At 41.0% G+C, this 23,860-nt stretch overlaps 1 protein-coding gene across 1 annotated transcript in view; it reads left to right on the top strand.

Annotated features, from left to right (window-relative positions):
• Bloc1s5 (biogenesis of lysosomal organelles complex 1 subunit 5) overlaps window positions 1-23,508 on the top strand; it is a 35,448-nt gene extending 11,940 nt beyond the window's left edge. Inside the window, exons 3-5 of the mRNA XM_003468829.5 lie at window positions 6,738-6,867; window positions 14,108-14,166; window positions 22,092-23,508. Coding sequence (XP_003468877.1) covers window positions 6,738-6,867; window positions 14,108-14,166; window positions 22,092-22,271 — 369 coding nt within the window. The 3' untranslated portion in view covers window positions 22,272-23,508. The remainder of the gene's footprint in view (window positions 1-6,737; window positions 6,868-14,107; window positions 14,167-22,091) is intronic.
• Window positions 23,509-23,860: the final 352 nt, after the last annotated feature.

The raw sequence follows: 23,860 nt of genomic DNA, 5'->3' as shown, positions 1-23,860 counted from the left end.
GGCATCCAGATGGAACGGCTAAGCACTGTAAGAGGAAGAAAGTGCAGCTGTCAGCAGATTTACCTGTGTTGTGCCAGAAGATAGCGAAGTCACGAGGGATTTTTACCAAGCCAAACCAACGGTAAGATCCAGAGGCCACCAGACACGCCCTTATCCAGGTTCTGGAAGGTCTGGCAGTGTTGTTCCAATGAGAATTTCCCGAGGATCTGTTATACAACCAGATGGGTTACAGACAGACAGCATGATTGGAAAGACTCCACCCTACCAAGAGTCAACAAGTACTAAATATGTGTTGAGACACAGAATTAAGACTGTGGACAGTGTAGGAGAGGGGCAGTGACATGCAGAGATGGCCAGCAGTGCTCACGCTCAGTCTCAGTTCTGTCTCCTAGTGCAAAGGTCGCATAGGGTCTACTGACTCTAAGAAGTGCCAGGTGGGCTTGGGCCTCAAGCCATACCCAACCCAAGCTGAGCCAGGACAGAGGTTCTAGGGAGGGCTGGGGGTGCTGGAGGGTACGCAGGCTCCCCCAGACACAGCTGAGGCAGTCTGTACACAGTGAGTAGGTACACTGTGGTGATTGGAAAGCTTCCAATCTGTGAGCTCTTGGGATTTGTATAAATACATGACCACTGTTCTGGTCACCTTTGGAGAATACTAGTGAGCAGTTCGTTTTTAAAATTAGTAAATAAAGGACATAAATCAAGTGTGTTCTTTATCTTTTATACATGAACATTCTTTAGATGGGGCAGGTTTTCTTCTATTGAAGTATTCCTGCTTAAAAATGAGGACAGCCTATGGAGAGTCCATCACCCACCTCTGAAAGATTTGTGCAAACACAAAACAAAATCCTGAATCTGATCAGCTTTTGAATTCTGATTACTTATTTTTTTTTTAAATTTTATTTAAGGAGAAAAACGAAAAAAAAAAAGAAAAAGGGTACAAGTTATACAGAATTTCAGAAAAAAAAATAAACAGTAGGAAATCACTAGTTAATGGATTACATATTGTCATCTTAGAAATATTTGTTCAAGTTGCAAAATTAAAGCATATAAAGTGGACATTCAAACAGTGAGACTGCAAACAGTTCTGTTCAATGATCCAACAAAACTCAGTAATATGGTTATCTATCTTATACACTTAGATATACATGCAGTTATATCCTTTAGAGCACTTTCTTTTCCTCTCTTTTGTACAATGACAATTACACATTTTGGGTTTTATTGCTCCCACAGTTCTTATTACTTTTTTTGGAAGAGAATAAAACCAAATGTGACATAACAGAACAGGATCAGTTAAATCAAAAGGGTAGACATAATAGATAATGTAAAAACGTAATACAAGGTGATCAACAATGGTTACCATAATGCTTCCTGCTATCTCAAATAGAATGGCCTATATCATCAGTTATAATAAAATTGAACAAAACAGTGAAGAACAAAACCAACAAAACCAAAACATTGGAGACATTACAGGTCTTCAAAAGTAGATAATAATCAACCAGAATGGGCGTCATAATGAATCCCACTATCTTCACAGCTGTTGCCTAAACTTTCAAACCTGGTACTATCGAGCAAAACAGAATAGAAGAACATCAGTCAAAGATGGTGAGAGCAATACAGGGCTTCAAATCAAGTTAATAGAAAATCAAAGTGGGTTACTATAATATATTCCTGCTATTTTTTTTATTTATTTTTCCCTTAATTAAAATGATAGAAATAAAAAGTAAATAAAATGGAGATTGAGATAAAAGAGGGCATAACAACAAAACAGCGCAGATCAAAACAAACCATTTAAGCAAAATAGTGTTGCACTACAAAATAATCCCGACATAAAAGTAGTTACCATATTGTCTCTTTCCTTGAAATCTTTGAGTATAACTTCGTATACTGTGGCATCAAATATTTCAAAACAATGTAAAACCATTCAGGAGAATGACAGTATTACAGAGTATTTAGAATCAACTAACAGAAAATGAACAATGGTTTCTGTATAATCTCCTTGTCTATAAAAGTTTTTGTTTATACTATCACATATAATAAAATCCAATAAGATACAACATGTTAAGACCTATGGAGACAGAAGAACAAAAGCTTGATGGGACTTCAAAACAAGATGATACCAAATCAGCACTAGCTATTATGACGTCATTTTCTCCAATGTAGCTGTTCCTATCACCCAGTCTTCTCTGCCTCATTTCTCTTGAGCTCTTTTTCTGTCATTAGTTGTCAGTTTGTCTTCTTCATTTTGTTTTCTGCTCCATTCATTGTGGCCTCTCTGCCACTATTTCTGGATTCTTCGTATTTTTCTTTTTTAGAATATCCTGCAGTATTCTCTGTAGAATTGAATTGGTGGTTGCATATTCCCCTAGTTCCTCTTTATCCTGAAAGCACCTTGTTTTTCCATCAATTTCCAGGGATAGTTGTGCAGGATATCTCAATTTTGGCTGGAGGTTATTATCTTTCAAAGCTTGAATTATTTCCCCCCACGCTCTTCGTGATTTGATGGTTTGTGCCGAGAAGTCTGCTGTAATTCTGATGGGTGTTCCCTTGTAAGTGATCTGTTTCTTGTCTCTGACTGCTTTTAATATTCTGTTCTTATATTGGATTTCTGGTATTTTGATTATTGTATGCCTGGGTGTAGCTCTGTTTGGGTTGTAGGTGGCTGGGGTCCTGTATGCTTCATACATCTGAGTATCTTTACCTTTTGCTAAATTCTCCTGGATTATTAGGAAAATTCTCCTGGATTATTTCTGCGAGTAGCTTTTGTAGTTCATTTGTTTGTGTCCCTACCTCTTCTTTTATGTTCTTAATTCTTAAGTTATAGATCCTCTTATCATCTAGTCTTTGTATTGTTGCTGTTTGTTTCTTTGTTATTTTTAAGAAGTTTTTCATTTCATGCTCCCATATTACAAATCTGCCCTCCAGTTCAGATAATCTGTCCTTAGTTTCTTTCAAGCTGTTATGCCAGTTTTCGATAGAGTTTTTAGTTTTCTGGTAATCTCTTTGAACCTGCTTCACGTATTCTATGTTTTCTCTGTTTTCTCCATCAAACAATTCTCCCCTCTTTTTCTGTTCTTCTATTCCACCATCTGCTTTTTCTTGGGTGGTGCTTTGTATTTCTCTTAACTATTCTGCTTATGTCTTGCTTCAGGTCATTAATAACTTCATTCCTAAACTCGTCTATGAGGCTCTGGAGATAATCGTTTTATGTCTATTGGTGCCGTGTCTGCTATTGCCTGTTTCTCAGGATTGGGGGCCGAGGAGCCTTTCTTGTTGCTCCCTCTTCCCATATTCTTTGTTCCTTATATATGCAAGCGTATATAGGAGGCCCAGCTTCCTTCCCTGTCCACCACAGTCTGATTGAATTGCGCCAGCTAGGTGTCCCCACCCACCGCAATGCACCATTGAGTTACGGACCAGGCAGCCTATGCGGGGTCCGCCCCTCCAGGTCAACCTATCAAAGGAGCTTCACCACTAGGGTGCACCTCCAGGCACTGTGACCTGGGTTATGCTAGCCTACTGGGTCTCAGCCAGCAGCATCATGTAGGCTAGGCACTGTTCACCAATCCCGCTTGAGAGGGGTATATGTGACTGAAGTCACTACAGCGCCCTGTTCTGGCAAGTTGCCTGGTCCCAGAATGTCTTGTGTTGGAGCCTCCTAGACCGTGGAAGAGTCCCAGTTTCCCTCACTCACCACAGGTTGATGCACGGCTCTCCGCCCATCCAGCTCTCAACTCCATTCACTGATTCCCGTTCTCAGAGCTTTTGTGCATCTCTCTCCCTGCCGAGTCAATTCAGATGCAGCAGCGGTGGCAGGAAATCCAAATCGCGGCTTCCAATGGCGCGGCTCCAGCTTCCACACTGAGGCTTTATCTGTTCCTGTTATAGCACCAGGATTGCATTCTCAGTTGGTTTCTCTCAGTTCGTTCTTGGGTCAGCAGGGTATATCTCCTCTTGCTTATGATTCCTCACTCCGCACCATTCCTGATTCTAAGCTGGGTCTTGCAGAGAGCCTGCATAGCTGCTGCTATCTGTCCACCATGTTCTTGCCTCGACCCTGACTACTTATTTTTAAAAAAGGAAAGAAATATGTTAAATTATACCATGAGAATTCATTCATTAAAAAAAGAAGAAACTGCAGAACAAATGACTCACCTTATTTCAAGAGATTGCAAGGAAAAGATACTGACAAGAGAAATCTAGAGACTAAAAAGAACTTAGAAATAATAGTATTAAACCTATTAACCAATAGTCAGTGTATGAATCTTATTTAGGTTTTGGTCCAGAGGGATAAAAACAGGACATTTGAAGGAATGTAATAGGAATATTAGCTTGTTATTTTTTTACCCTGATGTTTAGTGATATTGCAGAATTATTGTTGACCGTGTGTACTTGAGAGAGAGGGTGAGGAAGATTCGAATGCAGAACCTTGCACTTGCCAGGCAAGCAATGATGCGGCTGAGCTATACCTCTGACCCTCTAAGAGTAATCTTTGTCTTGTAAAGATATGTTGAAACAGTTACAGTGAAATTAGTCTGTAGGGTTTGCTTGAAAATAACTTGGGAGAGATGAGTGGGATGGTTTCAGTCCTGAGGAGAGAACTGTTGAGCTTGGTGAGTGCATGCGACTCATTGTATTATTTTCTCTTTGTATAAGCTGTTAGTTTTTGTTATGGAAAAATTGCTGTTAGTTTTTGTTATGGAAAAATTAAGAACCTGGCTACAGCTGCTTCATCAAATGGCCCAAAACAAAAACCTCAGTGACATAGCTAACTTACTATGTTCTTACAATTAAATTCATCCTCTTTCTTCTTTTGGTTTTTGTTTTGCTTTGCTTTGTTTTGTTTTTGAGTCAGGTCTCACTCTGTAATTCAGGCTGGTCTTGAATTTACTGTGTAGCTTAGTGCTCAAACTCTCAGTGTTCTTCCTGCCTCAGCCTCCTGAGTGCTGGGGTTACAGTTCTGTGTGCCACCACGCCTCACTTGGTTTTGTTATGGTTCTTTTTTGTACCTCCTCCTTTTCCTAATAAACTTTTGTTTTGTATGGATTTTGAATTTACAGAAAATTTGCAGGGATAGTGCAGAGTGCTACATATCCCTCATCCAATATCGCCTCTAATTAATACCTTACATTACTGTGCCACATTTGTAAAAACTAAGAAACCAGCATTGGCACGTCACTGTTAATGAAACACCAGATTTTATTTGAATTTCACTGGTTTTTCCGTTACAGTCTTCTTTCTGTTTCGGGGTTGAATCCAGAGTACCACCTTCCACTTAATTATCATGTCTCCTGAGCTGTCTTTGGTCTGTGATTTTCTCAGTTGTTCCTTGTTTGTCTTGACCTCAGCAGTCCTGAGTGCTGGCCAAGTCCCTGCAGAATGCCTCCCACTCCAGATTTCTCTGATGTTTTTCTCACACTGGGGTTGTGGGTTGTGAGGAGGAGAACTTCTTGGGCAAAGTGCCCTTCTCATGGTGTCACGTCAGGGTACCAGCCAGTGATGCGAGTCCGTGCCTGTGGATCTGCACTCCTTGGCTAAGGTAACACTTGTGAGATTTCCCCACTTAAAGGGAAGAGTTTTTGCCTTTCCCTGATCTGTTTTTTGAAGCCAGTCGGTAAGTCTAGCCCGCTCTCACCTTGGGTAGGGAGGCTGGTTAAGTGCCACCTTTTGGAGACCACTCCAGGCTGAGTCACTCACTAGAACTGCAGACCCAGCAGGAGGTTATATCACTGCACCTAATTATGATGGAAAGACCCAGCGAGTCAACAAAGAGAAAGGCGCCTGGACGCAGAAGCTTCCCGGAGTCCTCTCCCTGCAGTCACACTGGGTGCTCCTAATGCCCCGAGCAGCCATTGTGTCAGCACATGGAAAGTGCGAGCTGCCTGGGAGCTTGCCTGGACCTGGGAGTCCAGGGTTTCTCTGTGGGCTTCCTCTGCCCAGTGTCCCTAAATCCTGTACTCCCAAGAGGAAAGAGGTGCCCAGCATTAGCCACGGTATTTGTACCAGCAGTTTCAGCACAGGGAGCACTTTTATAGTTTATGGAAAGTTTTGTGCCAGTGTAGGGAACTGTTTACTGGTCAAGTCCCTACCCGCAGAAAGACTAACCCTGCGAGCAGGCTTTTCCTTCTAAGTCCAGCCCTCTCCAGCCTTCACTGTTCTGTTTAGGGAAACATATGTACATCCCTGGGACAGGGTCTTGCTGTATAGTCCAGAATGGTCTTGAACTCACTATATAACCCAGGCTGGCCTTGAACTCACAGCAGTCCTCCTGCCTCAGCCTCCTGAGTGCTGGAATTATGGGCGTGCACCACCACACCTGGTGAGAAGCACCTGTGTTGTGTGTCATGACTTTCACCATTCATTTTTAGTTTGAGAGGAAAAAGTATGACACATAACAATGGAAGCAGCAGAACAACAACAAAATGAAATTTAAAATTAGATCAAGGGTATCTGATTTCTTTCTAGTGAAATATGGGGCAATCTGTCTCTTTAATATTTCATTTTCCATTTTTAAACATTGTTAGAAAATTATTACTCATTTTGCAACTTTTGGGGCATTTCATAATTAAAATGCCTTCAGATTGTGACCTTGTCGACTGCCAAGTAATTAGAAAAAGACTGTAAATTTCAGTAGTAAGTAATATCATAAGAACCAAAACCTGGGTGGAAATGTCATAAAATTATTACTAAGATTTTAAAGACACTGTACGTACTAGACATTTACTTTCTCTTTATAGGAAAAACGCGGTCTTCGGGAAATGCGAGTTCTTGAAAATCTGAAGAACATGATCCTTGAAACAAATGAGCAGACTCTTCCCAAATGCAGAGACACAATGGAGGGCAGCTTGAAGGAAGTTCTCCAGAGACGTAAGCCGTGGCTGGTTTTACACTGCTCCTGATTGCAAGTGAATGCTGTGCCAAAGGGTCTTTTTAAAAGTATGATGATGGGAAATGTAAAGAGAGAATTCCTCCCCAGCATGTACGAGAGGAAGTCCCAGGCTCAGAGAAATTGGCTGTCTCATGGCCACTGTGTGTTGCTGTTGGTGTCAGAAATATTAATCTCTGAAGCAGGATGTGTGCATCTGCAGTTCACAAGACAGTCCTTGAGGATGTGAGAAAATCAAAACAGTTTCACCTGTAAAAAAAAATTGTCAGAAAACATTTGGTGACCAGGAAGTAGGGGATTTATGAAAGGAACCTTTTTTTTTCAAATAGACTACTTAGAGGTTTTTACTTTATTCAAAAAATAATACTTTTGTAAATATTTGCATTCCACCACTTTTTTCATTAAGCAAAATATTTTAATAAGGAGTGATTGTTGATCAAAAGAACATTCATTAGCATCAAACCATAACATAAAAGAAGCCTTATTAGCATAGCACTGTTATGGAGCTCCTGAGATCTGTATTGAGAGCATTCAGCTTATCCAAGAAAGGATTTATACTTGTAAATAATGATGGATGTCTGAGGTACGACCTGGGAAAATATCCTGGGGACAGTAACAGAAATTGACGTGTGAGAGGCTGGTCTGCGGAGGAGAGCAGAAGAGATGCCTTTGTGACCCGCGGGGCTGCCGGAGCCTTCACGTCCAAGTCCAAGTTAATCTGTGTGGACTCCAGTTGTAAAGGAGGTCGGAAGGGCTGAGTCTCCTGAGCTCACATTTGGTTTTGTTGGAACAGCAAAAAATCTAAAGTTGACTTTTAGGCTTTTGTATTTTTTTTTTTTCCACAAATATGCTCATTTGTTTCTACTGTCACATCCCTCACCCTAGATGCGAGGCTAAGAGGAAAACCAATTATTATTACTCAGAATGCTCAGCTATGCATTTGAGATGTGCCTATAACCTCCTTTTTTCTGTTCTTTTGAGTATATAAAATTAAATAGACTAAAACTCAGCAAAAAGCTATCATCAGTTGTTTCAGTTGACTTTGTTCTTGGTATTTTTGATGTGAAGAATAGTTTCTTAACAGCAAAGCCTTCCCAGTAAAACAGAAAAATGTAACTGGCAATTTGGAATCTAGACTGAAAATGTATCTTCTTGAATGGAAGAATTAAAGCATCTGAGATGTGAAGTTAATAATTAGAGTTTGTAATTAACATATGTGAAATACTTTGAGTCTTATCACTGGCTTTGGAAACCAGGCAGTGGTTTTTGGAGATTTTTCCTGCTTGAAACAGGAAAGCACTCTACCAGAAGAATTTTCTGAGGGTCACAGTGTATCAGAAATAATTACCTGCCTCCAAAGCTGGTAAATATTAGCCTGAGCCCAGCTACCTTTGCTAACAAGCTTTATCCTTAAAAATTTGACATTTTAAATCACGCGTTAATTTTCACTGTTTATTTTCACTTACCAATCAGGAATTGTGCAAAGCGATACAGGATATTTTCCAATCTAAGTGTGTGTCACCACAAGACCAGGTGGGCTCTGTGCTTTTCACAGCCTGCGCCCAGCAAGCCTGGGCCTCCGTCACTGCGCCTCCCAGAAGCCCATGGATCTGAACCTTCCCACCTGTCTAGCATTGCGCCCAGGATCACTGACTGGGGAGCAGGAAGTGGGCCCTCTGCAGCCATTGTGCTGCGTGCAGGGACTGGTGGAGCCGAAGCCTTAGAACCCAGGCTCACCTCAAAAAGCACGTGAGGGTCTGAGAAAGCAGCCTGCAGGCATCTTGTCATCAAGATACAGCCTTTCCATTGCTGTCATTGTGAAGACTTACAGAGCCTAAGTTCCACTGAATGAGTTTAATGGGCTGATAAATGTCATCAGGTTTGGAGTCAGGAAGTGTCAGTGGTGTGGAGGGCCCTGCCATTAGAGGGATGAAGGGCCTCTGGGTGGGTCTCCTTCAAATGACCGTACTGGCCACCTTGACAGAATATGTTGTCCCCCCTCCTCTATTTTTAAACACAACAATTTTGTTTCCTTTTACTTAAAAATGAAAGAATATTCTTTGAAGTACTAAGAAAAAGAAATACAATAGAGTATTGTCTTTACTGTTTTTTTGGTATTGAGCGCTAACCCCAGAGCTCCACACATGTCCTACCACTGAACTATACCCCAACCAAGACATTTTTCAAGAAAGTGAAAAAAAAAAAAAAAACCCAGCCGAGCGTGGTGTGGTGCACACCTGCGATTCCGGATCTGGGGCAGCCTCGCAGGACCCTTCCTGGTTCAGGGGTAGGAATGCAGCGCAGTGTAGAGCATCCAGGGTCTGATCTCTGGCATGGAGAGAGAGATCATACTGTTCCAGTAACTGTGGTGTTTAAAAACTTTTGGTGAAGATCATTCCAGATATGATAAGGTATCTGAGGTATGATATGAGATATGAGAGGAAGAATAGGATCATAAAATTTATGTTAAAATATTAATTGTTAATTTCATTTGCATTTGACAGGATGCAAACTTAAGACAGAAGACAGTACCTTAAACCCAAGGGCAGTAGTTACTGAAAGATTCTGAGGAAGGTGATTATTAAATCATTCCGAAGGTGCCATCATATTTTCCTGTCTCTGCTGTGTCTCTCTGTGGTCAGCACCATTGCAGGCAGCCTCGCCATGCAGGTGGGGGCTGGGCTTTGTGCCCCCCACCTCTCTCACCCTCCTGCTCCCTATTAAGCTTAACTCTGGGAAGGTTCAGAATATTTGCTTTCTGCACTGCAGTTATGACTCTGCCGATTGTTTAGTCTTAACATTGTTCAGTTCCTTACGTCTGGAATGGGTTTATAGTTGTTCATTTATTTTCTTAGCTCTGAAATCTTATTTTTCACTTCATTTTGTATTTGATCATCACATTTGGTCTGTTTTTAAACTCGTGTTGTTATTTTATATGACAGAGGACCTATGGAGATTTTTATTAGGTTTTCTTTCAGTATAGCTACTTTGTCCTCTCTGTCTCACCTATTATGTTCCTTTCTTCCCTCCCTTCTGGGAACTAAAGTGTGTTAGAATTCTAAGAGTTTTGTCAGCCTGTCTTTCTAATGGTAGCTGTTGGGAGGCCGTGGTATAGAGGGGTATCCAGAATCTCAGTTCTTTACTAGAATCTCTATTCCTATTCTTGGCCAGCACTTTTCAAAGTTCATCTCATACAGTTACGATTCTTTTCCTCTTTACCAAGTGGCATGTTCTTACCTTTATTTAACATTTTATTTATTTTGCAAAGTACTTAAGAGGACTAAGATTTTGCTTCGTTTTGTTGTCTTTACCTAGAAGTCTTTTAAAATATCTCTAAAATACTTATTTTTAGTACTTTATTATAATTTTCACCTGTATATTATTGACTATTTTAACCTCATAAAATATATTTATTATCCTCCCCACCTTATAGCTTAAGAAATTGAAACTCATGGTGGTTTAACATTGATGATGCGCTCATAGTAATTGGAAGTACTATCACACAAACCTACTTCTGACTCCAGAGTTCACAGGATGTCACTTTCTGTAACATGGGAAAGGCCTCCCTCTTCCGGAACGCCAGGCTGGGATTTCCTCTCACTGCCTGGCACTCCCTTCTTGGCCTGCATGGTGAGGCCCACCCACTTGCTGCCTTGATTTCTAATGCTGGGTGATGGTGCTCGGTTTCCAGACAACTGTTCTGTGCTCACTTGCTTGGTGGTCGCATGTAAAATCACAGCTTCAAATATTATCTCTACCAATCAGTAATACCACTTGTGTATTTACCTGGGGTCACTCACTTGAGTTCCAGACCTTTGTGTCCAACTGCCTGGTCCACCAGCTGCTCAATAGGCTGCTCTGTGTGACCGGTCCACAACCCAGTGTCCATTCCCTCTGACTTCTGTTCTCCCCTGTGTGACCCGAGCAGCCGGCTGAGTCCCCTCCTGTTTTGACCTCCCTGTTCTGCGTCCCCTTCCCCTTCCCCTTCCTCTCCTTGCTGCTTTCCCTCCAACTCCCCTCTGCTCTCTGCCCTTCCCTTTTTCTCCACCTGGGTGTCTAACGAGCATCTCGAGCATCTCGTGTTACCTGTCAGAGATATGCTTAAAATCATTTTGGGTCAACTTTGAAAACATAGTGAGAATCATGCCATCCTTCCCGCCGCACCAAGTGCTTCCTCCCGACTTAAACCAGCCATCTCTCCATTCTAGTGGGCCCATAATTCATGGCTTTGCTCCTTCTCTTTCCTCCCTGCAGTCTGAATTATCCTGAATTAACCTGAATTATCCTTTTATATAACTCAGTTCTCGCCATTATAATATTCAGAGTACCCTTATCGTACACAGATTAAAGTCCACAATCCTTACAGTGGCTTGGAAATGTCTGCCTCACTGTGGCCTCATAGCCTGCCGTTTGCTTTGTCCCCCGCTTCGGTCCAGCTGCACTGGCCTCCTGACTGTTCTACCTCAGAGCTGCTGCCCTTACTGCTCTCAGAGCACTCCTCTCTCAGATGACTTCTAAAGTCAGTTAGTTTCTGTGGCATTGAGACACTTCCTACTCAGTAAAGCTTAACTAGGAAGTGATGGGGGTCCGATAGGGAGCTTCTGCGGAGTGAGCCGTTTCCTCCTGGAATCACTAGTGATGAAGGAAGGGAGTAGTTGTGTGGTTGGGTGGATTTCTAATGTGTAGCTAAAGGATTAAGAAATAATTACTTTAGAAGAACTGAGTTTTCTAAAAATGGGCATTCCATCCCAACGTAAGGACAATCCCACTGAGGAACACAATGCACTTTTGTCAGATGCAATCTGACTAAATTTAAAGGACACAACAAGTGACCAAGTGAGTAGCATAATGCTGTAGCTTTTTGAGATTAAGTTCAGGGCAATCTGAAAATGGCAAAGCACCTAAAGATAGCAAAAGAGACTTGAGTTATGTTCATAGAGGCAGGAAGAAAAGAAAAAGGAAAAAAAAACAGGATATGATAGAACCAGTACTTGAGAAAAATGATATAATATAAATGGCCACAGAAAAAAAGGCAGATCTAATCAACTCCCACTTTGTTTTCTTCTTTTCTTCTAGAAAAAAACAATGATTGGGAACCTGATTTTCAGATCTTAAGTACTATCTTTGGTAAAACTAAAAATAATGATTACTGATAAAAATACAGCTTTTCAGGAACAAAATTCTCCTCTTTTACATATTCCCAGAGGAAAAGGCCTAAACAGTTTTCTGACGGAGAAACTGTAGTCCCTGCCCAGTCGTGGAACTTGTGACCTAGTTGAGCCAGATTGGGGCCGGGATGGGGGTGTCATAATTGTAAACCTCTCAGATCACACCACCAGTAGCTCCAGTCCCCTGGTGAGGGGGTGTCAGAAAAGGGAGAATCTACACAGGGAAAGAACTAACCTGGGAGAGCTTTATGAAGGTGTAGCTTCAAATGGGCTTTTGAAACGAGTAGTACATTTTAACTAGAGGAAGGAAGTAAAGAGATAGTAAGTTGAGTATTTCTTGACTGATTACTCTTTGAGGAACTAAGTGGTTTTATTGTTTGTGTGTTTTTTGTACTGGGGATTGAACTCACAACCTGACACTTGCCAGGCAAGTGCTTACACCACTGAACTAAATCCCCAGCCCCTAGATCATTTATTTTTAAACATAGTGTCTACTGTGTTGTCTCATCTATTGTCAGTAGTCCTGCAGTCCTCTTATTAGGCAATGCTTATTTTACAAGTGAGAAGCTAAGGTGCAGAGAGATTAGGAGCAATGAGCAGTGCGTGGCCCACGCCGTGTGCTCAGTGAGGAGCTGGTGGATGCATGAGTGCGGGCACGGGAAACATGCCCAAGATTGGTCACGTAACTAAGTCTCAAGCCAAATTTGGCTAAAGTGGACTCGTCGCCTGTGTGCTGAAGACTAAATGCTGTGTTTGGATGAAGTGAGAACTTTCGTGAACAAAAATAAAAAAGATGTTGTAAATGAAAAGCTCGAGTAACAAAAATTAAAATGAGTTTGACTGGCAAAATTATAGAAGAGGAAGGGCCGGGGATTTAGCTCAGTAGTGCAGAGCCTGCCTGGCAAGCGTGAGGTTATAAGTTTGATTCCCACTATCCCCAAAAACAAATAAAATAAAAGAGAAAGTAGAGTGTTGAGGGTAAAGAGCCCAGTCTTTAGAGTTAAAAGGATCGACTTTGGAATGCTTTTCCTCATATTTGTTAGTTATGTGACTTAGTAACAACTTTATTTCATTGTGTCTCAGTATTTTCTTTATGCCACACAAGGGTATGTTTTCTGAGAGGGAAGTGAGATCAAGAAGGGTAATACATGCAGAGTTCTTAGCACAGGCCTTGGCACAGAGCAAACAACAGATAACTACAGTAATTATTACACGAATGGCCCTCATCTGAAACCTCTCATCTAGATGTGTTTCAGATTTCAGAGTGTTTTGGATTTGGGAATATTTTCATAAATGAAACGAGTTATTTCAGGGATGGTACCTACATCTAAACCTGAAACTCATTTATGTTTCATATACCCAGTAGACGTGGACATTTACCTAATGTGATATTAGTGTTTTTAGTGCCCCAGGATTTTGTCTGAGAATTACATATGAGGTGTGGAATTCCTGCATGTCATGTCAGCACTCAGACTGCATTTTGGAGCATTTGGGATTTTGAGTTTTCAGATTAGGGGTGCCCAGCCTGTACTAGCAGTTTGGGTTCTTAAGAGGTGGAAATGACCTTTTAGAGCTAGTCATGAAGAATTAGAACTCAAGAGCAGAAAGGCAAGAACAGTGTGTGGAAAGATGGTGAAGCACCTTGAAGGAGCCTGTGAGAGTGGTAGTCTGTATGGGGATGCTAAGGAATCAGGCAGTGTAAATGCAGAATTTATCAGAATGTGGTGTAAGTTACGGCAGTGAGGTGTCTATCTACAGGGTATTCTGAGATTGCTTCCCATGGCTCATCATTGAGGTTAGTACGTATGTGCCCTTTGGCTTGCATTTCAGAGCTCAAAATGATGACGGTTCTAATTACAGTGTCCTGAACATATTGACAAAACTAATCTTTCCCTGTAGCCACCCTGCCCGCCACCAAAGTAATGTTTTGTTTTGTTTTGAGGTGTGTGTGTGTGTGTGTGTGTGTGTGTGGGTAGTTTCTTGAGGTTAAAAAGAATCCAAGTACGTCTCTTACTGAACAGAATACTGACTGAAAACTCATTTTCTGTTTTAGTGCAAGCAGCAAATGACTCCGTTCGTAGACTCCAACAGAGAGAACAGGAACAAAGAAAGGTAAAAACGGATAATTGAAGTAATGGGGCATAGAACTGCTGGGCACTTATTTTCATATTATTAGCAGTTGCTTTTGATCAGAAAGTTCTCTGAATTTATTTGCTTGCATATTGTGATTTTAAAAGATTTAAGAACATCTAATTCACTGAAGGTACGCTGAGGAGGTATGGTCACATGATTGAACCATCAATATTTTTATAATTCAAATTGTAGGCCTTCTTTTTCCTTTTCAATATTTCCATCTTTTCCCTCAAAGTAGTATTTGTCTCCTGGAGGAGAGAGAAAATAGGATGTTTACGTGGAGCAAAAATATCCACCAGATCGGAAGCATAAATCTGTCCTTTGAGCCTGAAGGATAGACTGTATTACATATATTTCTTCTAGAAAAGGAAGCATTCATGCTTGTCGATGGATTATTTAATGAATAATCATAGGAGTATGTGAATCACTTGTTGGGCAGTGCTTTGCTTATTTGAATTATATCTTAACTAAACTCACATGTGGAAAAACAGCATAAGACTCTAAGTTCCTGTGATAACTTGATGTTTTCACTTAAAAGTGTTTTTGTGACTTACTCATTTACTAAGAAATGCGGAATGTGTGTATCAGCAAATGCTATTTTCACCATCTCTGTGGAATGTGTTTGAATTAGTTGACAGTAAAAGTTCAAATCTGTCACTGTATAAACATATAATGGAATGGATCTCTCCAGCGTTCTATTCCAGTTTCCTCACCCTCTCCTTAACTCTAGATGTTGAAAAATTTGATGACTTACACTTTGGTGAAAGGACTTGACATTTAAGACAGGTGGGAGGGCGCCCAGGGGTGGCAGGAAGCAGGGCCATTGCCAGGCACATGGACAAAACAGCAGAGCGTGGTCAGTACGATGTGTCGCCAGCACAGTGTGCAAACAACTGCCATGACAGGCGGCAGTGCGGAGGGGCTCTGCCAGCTGGACCACAGACGTTTATTTCACCCCGCACTTTATTAGGTGCCCCTGAGATAAAAGCTCTGAATTTGTTAAGTTTAAGGCAGTTCCTCCACTCCTGGAGCTGAACGTCTGGAGTCTCAAACCACCAACACTAATAGAGTGTAGGACGGAAAGCAAGCCGTGATCGGGTTACAAAGAACTTTATGTGATCTTGGCAAAAGGAATGAGTTAGTAATTAGGAAAGTGATTGGGCTCAAGCGTAACCTTGATTGGTAAGTAAAAATGTAATTGCTGGATGATTAAAAGAAAACAGCATAAGGAACATAGTATAAAGTAAGGCGAGAGAGGTGAGAAATCTTGTATGTGTGGATAGTTTTGAAGATGGCCATGGAGGACCTCGAATGCTGTGTGAAATAGTGTTAGTGGGGGCACCAGGAACATTTCTGTTTCTAAGGAACAGAACTACTTGACAGAATAATGGCTATCCATCTTAACTCTCTTGGCTGTAAAGTTCAGAGTAGAACTCCACACATTGGGCGTGATTGAACTAGAGTGAAGGGCATGCACACACACATTGATTGGTCCACGACAGCATCAGAACAGTTGCCATTCTGGTAAATAGCAGTCCTTGTCATTCTTGAGCAGAGTGAACCTGAAGTTGTAGTTGGAATAGTCTCTTTTTTCCCCTTCAAACTATTTTCACGTTTGGTGTACGCTCTGTACCAACAGTAGGGAAGTTGCCAGATTAGGTGAAAAGGAAAGGAAAACCCCTGGTGTCTTCTCCTTCTGGTGGTCAGTTCCCTGTGTTAGCTAGCTGTGTGCCCTCGGATGAGCTCCTGAGCATCAAGGGCCTCATCTGCAAAGTAAATACCTGTGCTGCTTACGGGATAGATTAATGGGGTAAGTGGTGTTACACAATTTACATGAAATAGCTTTGCAAACACTGTATTGCTATCCACAGTGTAAGCTGCAATTTTTTGCTGCCACTCTGTGTTTAAGATTCAGCTTATCACTATAGACCAGAGCTGAGAGTGGGTGAAGCACTTGGGACATTTCCTCAGTCACAGTTTTCCAAACTAAAAGGCACAGTCACTGGTTTTAAAAAGAAAAGTGGCCTTGCTAGGTACCGTGGTGCAACTGAAGCACTTGTGAGGCTGAAGTGGGAGGATTGCTTGAGCCCAAGAGTCCAGGGCCAGCCTGGACAGAAAGCAGGACTCCATCTCAAAAATAAACAGCTTCCAGAATGTTTTAATCTGATTAAGTGTATCTCTTCTTTGCATTATGTCTGGCAGTGTTATTAAACTAATTTTTATGGAAAGATTAGTATTTTAGAATAAACTGATTATTTCACCAAAAGTTACTATTGAATTTATAAAACCTACATTTGTAAGAAGCCATGCTGACTTTTTTTTAAGATATATGTAGTTTAATAAATTTAATCAGCTTAAAGTTATTAAAAGGATGTATTTTCCCAGTGTAGTGAAAATTCTTTATATTCTTACTGGAACAATAAGTTTTTAGTCTTAAGTTTATATTTTTTAGTGCTTACATAACTGGTAGAACTTTTGAATTATGGACATTTAAGGTTTTGCTTTACTGCTGTATCTTTTTCTGAAATTTACAGATAGCAGAGATTTTAGACTACATATATATTTGCCATAGATATAAATGTATCATAAAGGTAAAGTTTAATGTTTCATGTAACAAATATGTGCAAAGCAAAAATGACCTCTATTTGTATTTTATAACCGAATGCTAATTGTTACTTTCAGTTATTATGTTGGCCACATTGTGTGTATTTGAAAGGCTCTCAGAACAAAGAAAGATGGGAGTAGCAGTGAAATAAAATAAACTATTGCTATTAATCATTAATTCTTTTATGTCAAGACAATTTGTGGAATTCTGTGGGAAGTAAATTGATAAGCGTCATTCATCTAAACCACATTTCCCACAATTGATATCTAAAAATCCATTCAAAGGAACAATAAATGCACATTTCCAAGTTATTTAATGTATCTTGAGAGCTTTCACTAACACTGTTGCATTTTGGGTGCTGGCAATGAGAGTAGTGAACTGAAAATGCACTTGGCTTATAAAATTCACTGGTCCTTAAGATGAGCCATCTGGAGAGATGAGGAGGTTATGAGTGTCTGTCAGTCACTTCAATTAGGTTTATGCAGAAGCAGCAATTTTGGAAGCCCCATTCAGCTGCACTGGAGAGACTAATGAACCAAATATGACTGCTTCTGTTTCAGCTTACCCACATATATTTATTAGATTTAGTTATGCTCCTTTGTGATTTTTTTTTTCATGAGAGCAGTAAGATCACACAGAGCCATGTTCTTGATAAAGTTTGAAAGCGCTGCGTAACATATCAGTGCACACTAACCTGTTTAAAAGTTTTTGCTGGTTGTTACTGTGATAGATACTTCTTACTAGCTTTTCCCTTGCTTGTGTATGGCATGTGTAAAATTAACAGATGTATGTTACTGGCAGATGTTCCAGGAAACCTCAGCCTTAGTCGGATGATTTAGAATTTTCCCTGACACCCGAGTTTCTTGAGCTTGGTGCTGCTAACTAACATTGTGGACCAGATAAATAATTGTTGCAGATGATGTCCTGTGTGTTGTAAGATGTTTAGCAGCATGCTTGGCCTTACCCCACAAGGTACCAGCAGCCCCTCCTCTCTTCCCCTTCCCCCCAGGCGAAAGTCTCTTGAGGAAGGCAAACCCTGCCCCCTTGGTTGAGAATCCTCGACTTAGACTCATACAAGCAAAAATACACTTCATTGTGTGTTCCAGAGTTCATTTACAAAAACCAGTTCTGGTAGAGTTTAGCTTCCAGATTGGGTTCCACTTAATTGACTCTATTTAAATTTATCTCTTACTATATATGTAAGTTCTCTGTTATAACTTAATTTGCACATTTTACTAAGAGACAGTATGATTTTGGCTGCACAGTTGTAGCTTGTGAATACATTTTGTCTTCATTTTAAAGTCAGCATTTTCTAAGTTCTTAGCAAACAAGTATCCATTTATTTAAAAATCAGTTTAATCTCTTTTAAGGAGAAATTGAGATTTGATTTGAAAGCTTCTTATTGTGGTAAAGAACATGTAATTTTACATATAACATACTGTTTACTTTAGCCTTGTTTTTGCTGGGGATCAAACACAGCCTCACACATCCTTGTCGAGCAGTGTCTCCGCTAACCCCACTCAGCCCTTACTTAGCAGTTTTTCGACATCCATTGCAGTGCCTTTAGGTGCATTGGTGTTGCTGTGCAGCGGTCACCCAGCTTTACAGCACTGTTCACCCTGCAGAAGTGGTGAACGTCTGTGCTCCCTAGACACCAATCTCCCTACCCCCTTAGTAATCCATAAGGCTGTACTCCTCTATGAATTTGACTACTGGGTACATTGTATAACTATAATCAAATTAACGTGTCTCTTTGTGACTGGCTTATTTCTTTAACATAATGTCCCCTAGGTTTGTCAGTGCTGTAGCATTGTGGCAGAATGCTGTTCCTTTTTAAGGCTCACTAGCTGTCTGTTTCACATGTACACCGCATTTTGTGTATGGAGTCACCTGTCTGGGCCCAGCTGTTGTGAATAATGCTGCTGTGAACATGGGTACATAAATGCTTTCGCTTCTTTTGGGTATACATCCCCAAAACAGAATTATAGGGTCATACATAATTCTGAGTTTAAATTTTTGAGAAACAACCATAGTATTACCCATGCTTAAGCTCACCACAGAGCTTCGGTTTTTATCTTTAAGCAAAATGTTTTTATAACTTTATTTTGGATGGAAATCCTTTAAGACATGTTGCATATTCTTAGACTTTTTAAACTTTATTAACCGTCACAAGTTAATTGTATGAATTTAATGTTATTGAAAATATCAAGTTTTGGGGGCTGGGGATTTAGCTCAGCGGCATAAGCACCTGCCTTGCAAGCAGGCAGTCGTGAGTTCAATCCCTGGTACCGATAAAAACGAAAAAGACAAAAAAAAAAAAAAGAAAATATCAAGTTTTATATTAAGTAAACCTGGTGAACAATGCTTTCTTGGAGACACAGATAAATAGAAACAGAGGGAGGGATGGAGGGAGGGAGGGAGAGAGAGAATTGTGCTTCTATGCCAAATGCTCCCAAGTGCTGTGTTTTAAGTTTTGGGGTTTTTTTTGTTTTGTTTTGTTTTTTTTGTCTTTTTTATTTTTATCGGTACCAGGGACCGAACTCACGACTGCCTGATTGCAAGGCAGGCACTTATGCAGCTGAGCTAAATCCCCAAATGTCCAGCCCTCTGTGTTTTAAGATTTATGTCTGTCTCCTCCTAATGAGCTGCAAAACTGACGACTGTGATTCTCTTCTTCCCACTTCATTTAGCAGCGTTTTCTTTTTCTCATTGAAAACCCAGCTAACCAATTAGGCCAGAGTCTTCTGAGAACTGCTAGTCTTGGGAACAGACTTTGTGGTGTCTGTTGTTGTTGATTTAAAGATCTTACCACATAGTTGTCAACTCCATTTCAAGTAGACTTACATTACAGGTAGCTAAGTTTTATTTGTGTAGGTAGACTTTAGCATTATTAACACATATAACATCAGTGTCCCTAATTGCCATGAAGAGGCATAGCAGTTATTATTAAAGATGGGGACTAACCAAAAATAAAGAGGAAGGATTTTTAAGAGCCTCTTGATAAGAAATCAAGACCAGATTTTCATATGGATTTGGGAGTTGTCAGCTTTGAACTTACTGGAGGCCAAGAAGTGATGTAAGACTCTACTGGGATGTGTATACCTTGAATCAGAATATCCTGCAGTTCCAAAATAGAAGTACTGATTTTTGGCAGCATCTTAAAGCCTTTTCTAATAGCCAGATAGTAGTGTATATATCAAGGAGAAATGACCTGAGGGTGAAAGTTAGGGGACAGTACTTTTATTTATTTATCTGTATTGATTTCATATAAAAACTGGTGCTAAAATTAAGTTGTTAAAATTAAAGAACTAAGCCTGTTGTGGTGGCACATGCCTCTAATCCCAGCACTCAGGAGGCTGAGCAGAAGGATCACTGCGTGTTCAAAGCCAGCCTAGGCTGCATAATGGGTTCAAGGCCAACCTCCTGAACTACATGGCAAGACCCTGTCTCAAAAAAACCTAAATACATAAATAAAATAACAAACAAGAATGTAACTGGTGGAGCTAAAATATGATCTCCGTCTAGATGTTTTACTTAATGACTTATGTAATAGCATTTGCCTTTTATTAAGTACCTCAGGTACTAGTTAGGAACTTGATATGTATGAGTATCATTTATGAATATAAAGTATTATTTTCCTCATTTTTAAGTTAAAGAAACCTGCTTAGCATCTTGCTGCAGGCAATGAATGAGCTGGAATTTAAAATAAAGTTCCTGTGCCTCCTAAATTTGCATTCCCCCATGGGCTGCACTAGGAAAATCGCTGCCTGGTGAGCAGGGAAACCAGGTGAGCTTTATCAGCCAGATCAGGTCACAATAGCCAATGCCAGCTTTTTTGTTAGAAGAAAATGAAAAACTTCAATGATCCGAACATGCATATTTAATGTTTCCTGTGTTTATTGAAAAATAAAGTGAGGTGTGGGCGGTGCACACCTGTAGGCTGAGTACTCTGGGAGCTTAGGATGGGAGAGTCCCAAGCTCAGCCTCAGCCTGGGCAGCTTAGCAGCTTAGTGAAAAAGGGGAAAAAAATATTAAAGGACTAGGAAAATACCTCAGTGTGAAGGCCATCGGTTAATCCCTAGCACCACAGACAGGCTGGCAGGCGGGCAAATAGATAAATGTGGAAGTCAGAAAGATCTAAATTTGAATTGACAGCCCAGATCTTAGCTGTGTAACAGTGGAGAAATAAACATTGCCCTTAAGCCTTGATTTCTTTGTAAATGAGAATGGTGTAATCTTTTAAGAGATGTTGGTAGCAGGTAAGCTGTGGAAACAGCTAGCAGGGATCTGTGTGCTTAGAGCAGTGGGGTCAGCTCACCCTCCTCAGCAGCTCACCGCGGTGACCCGGACCAGAAAGGTGCAGAGCAACAGGACAGCAGGGACGCTGTTCCGTGCCTTCCCTAGTGCGCAGCTCTTGCCGGCCAGCAACCTCTGAGTTACTACTCTGGCACCAGGTTTCCCTGTTTCATTAGAACCCTGGAATTAATAGTAGCTTCAGGTGCTTTATGAGTGCTTACCGTTTGCATCTGTCTCAGACGCTGTTCATGTATTAATCAGACTTTGTCCTCTAAAGATGTGGATGTAGAACACTCAGAATAGTTACAAACGCACCTTTTCATGCTTTTTCTTTCTAGGTTTTTACTTTATGTGTTCAAGGATAATAATTGCAACTCTAGGGGAAGATAACATATGTTTTTTATAGTGTTTATGTCTTATGCTCAACAGAAAAATACATTCACATCCTTACACAGAAATGTTAGGGACCATCTCAAGAACTAAGATGCTTGACACAAATGTTTTAGGCTTTGATGTGCTTTAAGAACTGAACTGAGCCAAAAGAGATTGCTTGAGTTCTCCTCTAGTGATAATCTATGGTTTTTTCCAAGCACATTTAAAAATGTTTTATGTAAAACAGACTTTTGAGTTTCTCATAATAGTGATTCTTTTAGCTTTTATTCTTTAAACTTGTATTCTTTAAACTTGATAGAAATATGTAAATGGAACCTGAGCAAAAATAGACGCATAAAAAATTACTTGAACTAAGTCATTTAAAAATATGACAGAAATTTCAGAAATTCGAAAATTTATGTTCAGTTACAGTAAGAAAAGTTTTAAATGTTGCTAATACGTCCTGTTTCTTAGACGTAGCTAAAGCTACAGTACAATTTGATCGTGACTCACTAGCTGGCGATTTATTATAGTCACCAAATATCAAGAGAGAAAGCTGTGCTTCTCTCTTCTGTGTAGAGACACAGTTGTCTAGAAGGCGTGGTGTGACTGTCGCGTCTCCTTTTCTCAGACCTACAGTGACCACGTAGTGGCTGGTGAGAAGCGGCGGCAGCTCCAGTGGGAGGAGCTCCTGGAGGCGCAGCTGCACCGCCGGGCGGAGGTGGACGAAGAGCACCGCAGAGCCGTGGAGAGGCTCAGGGAGCAGTACGCCGCGATGGAGAAGGACCTTGCCAGGTTCTCGGCCTTCTAGGACCGGCCACAGCCGTGGCGGGTGAGGACGCGCTGACTTCCGCCTCTCACAGACTTGGACGGAGGATTCAGCGGCCTCTTGTGTCAGCAGAGAGCGCCCGTCATGCCCGTTTAAGTGCCTACGGTGATCTGTGTGAATGGGGAGCTGGGAGGAAAAACGAGATCTGCTGACTCTGTTAATCAGAATTGGTTTTCTTTTGCAGTGTGTAGCTCAGAGACCTGTGAGCACAGTCTTCCTGGAAAGATACTGTGATCCGTGCTCATGCAGGGTTAATTAGTTTATCACTGACGCCCGAAGGGCAGCTGCTGTCCTAGCTTCCCTGGCTGAGAGGGAGAAGTGTGCCTGGAGCATCATTCCGTGAGTGATGTCGCACAAACGGCCGGCCTTGGAGGGAGGGAAGCGGCAGAGCCTTGTCCCCGCTGACACAGAGCCGGCAGGGGCACGCTGAACCGCCTCTTGGCGGAGTCTGCAGGTTTTGCCGTGCAGCGCGGTGCCGTGCCTTTCCCCGGGCAATCAGACACATGTGTTAAGGGTTGTGGCCTTCTAGGCCTTAATATTTTCATCTCTTGAAATGTGCTTAGGATGAAAAGTTTACCAAAAATACATTTTGACTTTTAGCCTTTGCAAGAACCATAGTCTTTCCCAACTATTTACCTCATTTCCATGTCTGTTTTGCTGGGGGTAAGAGTGTAACATACACAATGTCTGTATGCGTTTCAAGTGTTCAATGAGCAATCAGCAAACTCGGCCCAGAAGTCTCTCTGAGCCATAGAAAGATTCTGGCTCCCAGTGAACCAGAAGTGTTCGTCCGCGTGGCAAATGATGCGTGTTAAGTGTAAATCCCTTTCAGTGTTAGCCTCTGAGCTCACCAGCAGGTGTATTGTGATGAAACCTGTACCACCTCTCATCACTGTGATCTCTGAAATCTGCATTAGCAGTCTGAGGGAAGAGCTAAGTTGTTTTTTTAATTTGCCATAAACCGAGCAAAAGTAAATGCAATAATCACGAGATTTATGGCAAATTAATTTACATTATGGATAAATCTATTTAGTATTTTTATTGCTGTTCATTAAAGAAAGGCATAAAAAACATATCCAGTTCTCTTGTGTTAATCTCTGTGTTGCGAATGCAGAAAATTCACAATGCTCGCCTGTGTGAATGTATGGCTTACTGTCAAAGCTTCATTCTTGGTTGCATGTTGAAAATGTGATTAAAGTTAATAGAGGAGATGAAATAAGTATTGGAGATTTCTTTCAGTAACACTGAACTTCTGCCAGCTTTCGCTGTCTGCTCCTGTAGTCTTGACAAGCTCATCAATCATCCCGCGCTACCTGGACTGAAAAGAGCACTTGCTGACAGGAAGGCATGTTGGAATTTTCTTAATTCTCTTTCAGTAGATGGAAAAAGAAATACTTCCAAAAATATCCCACGCACGAAAAGGCGGGGGAGCCTTAAATGAAAATTCCCTTTGTGTCACGGCCCTTTTGGAATGCTGTTAATTGCCAACACATCCTAAGTGTCTAGGGGCTCCTAGACCAGAGTGAGTGAGGGGGTTTCTAAGCCTTAAATATCAAGACTCTCAATTCTTT

This window comes from Cavia porcellus, unplaced genomic scaffold (genome assembly GCF_034190915.1).
Source record: "Cavia porcellus strain 051 isolate PalLab524CR breed Dunkin Hartley unplaced genomic scaffold, mCavPor4.1 scaffold_13, whole genome shotgun sequence".
NCBI lineage: Eukaryota > Metazoa > Chordata > Mammalia > Rodentia > Caviidae > Cavia > Cavia porcellus.
This window is presented reverse-complemented; position numbering and strand designations above follow the sequence as displayed.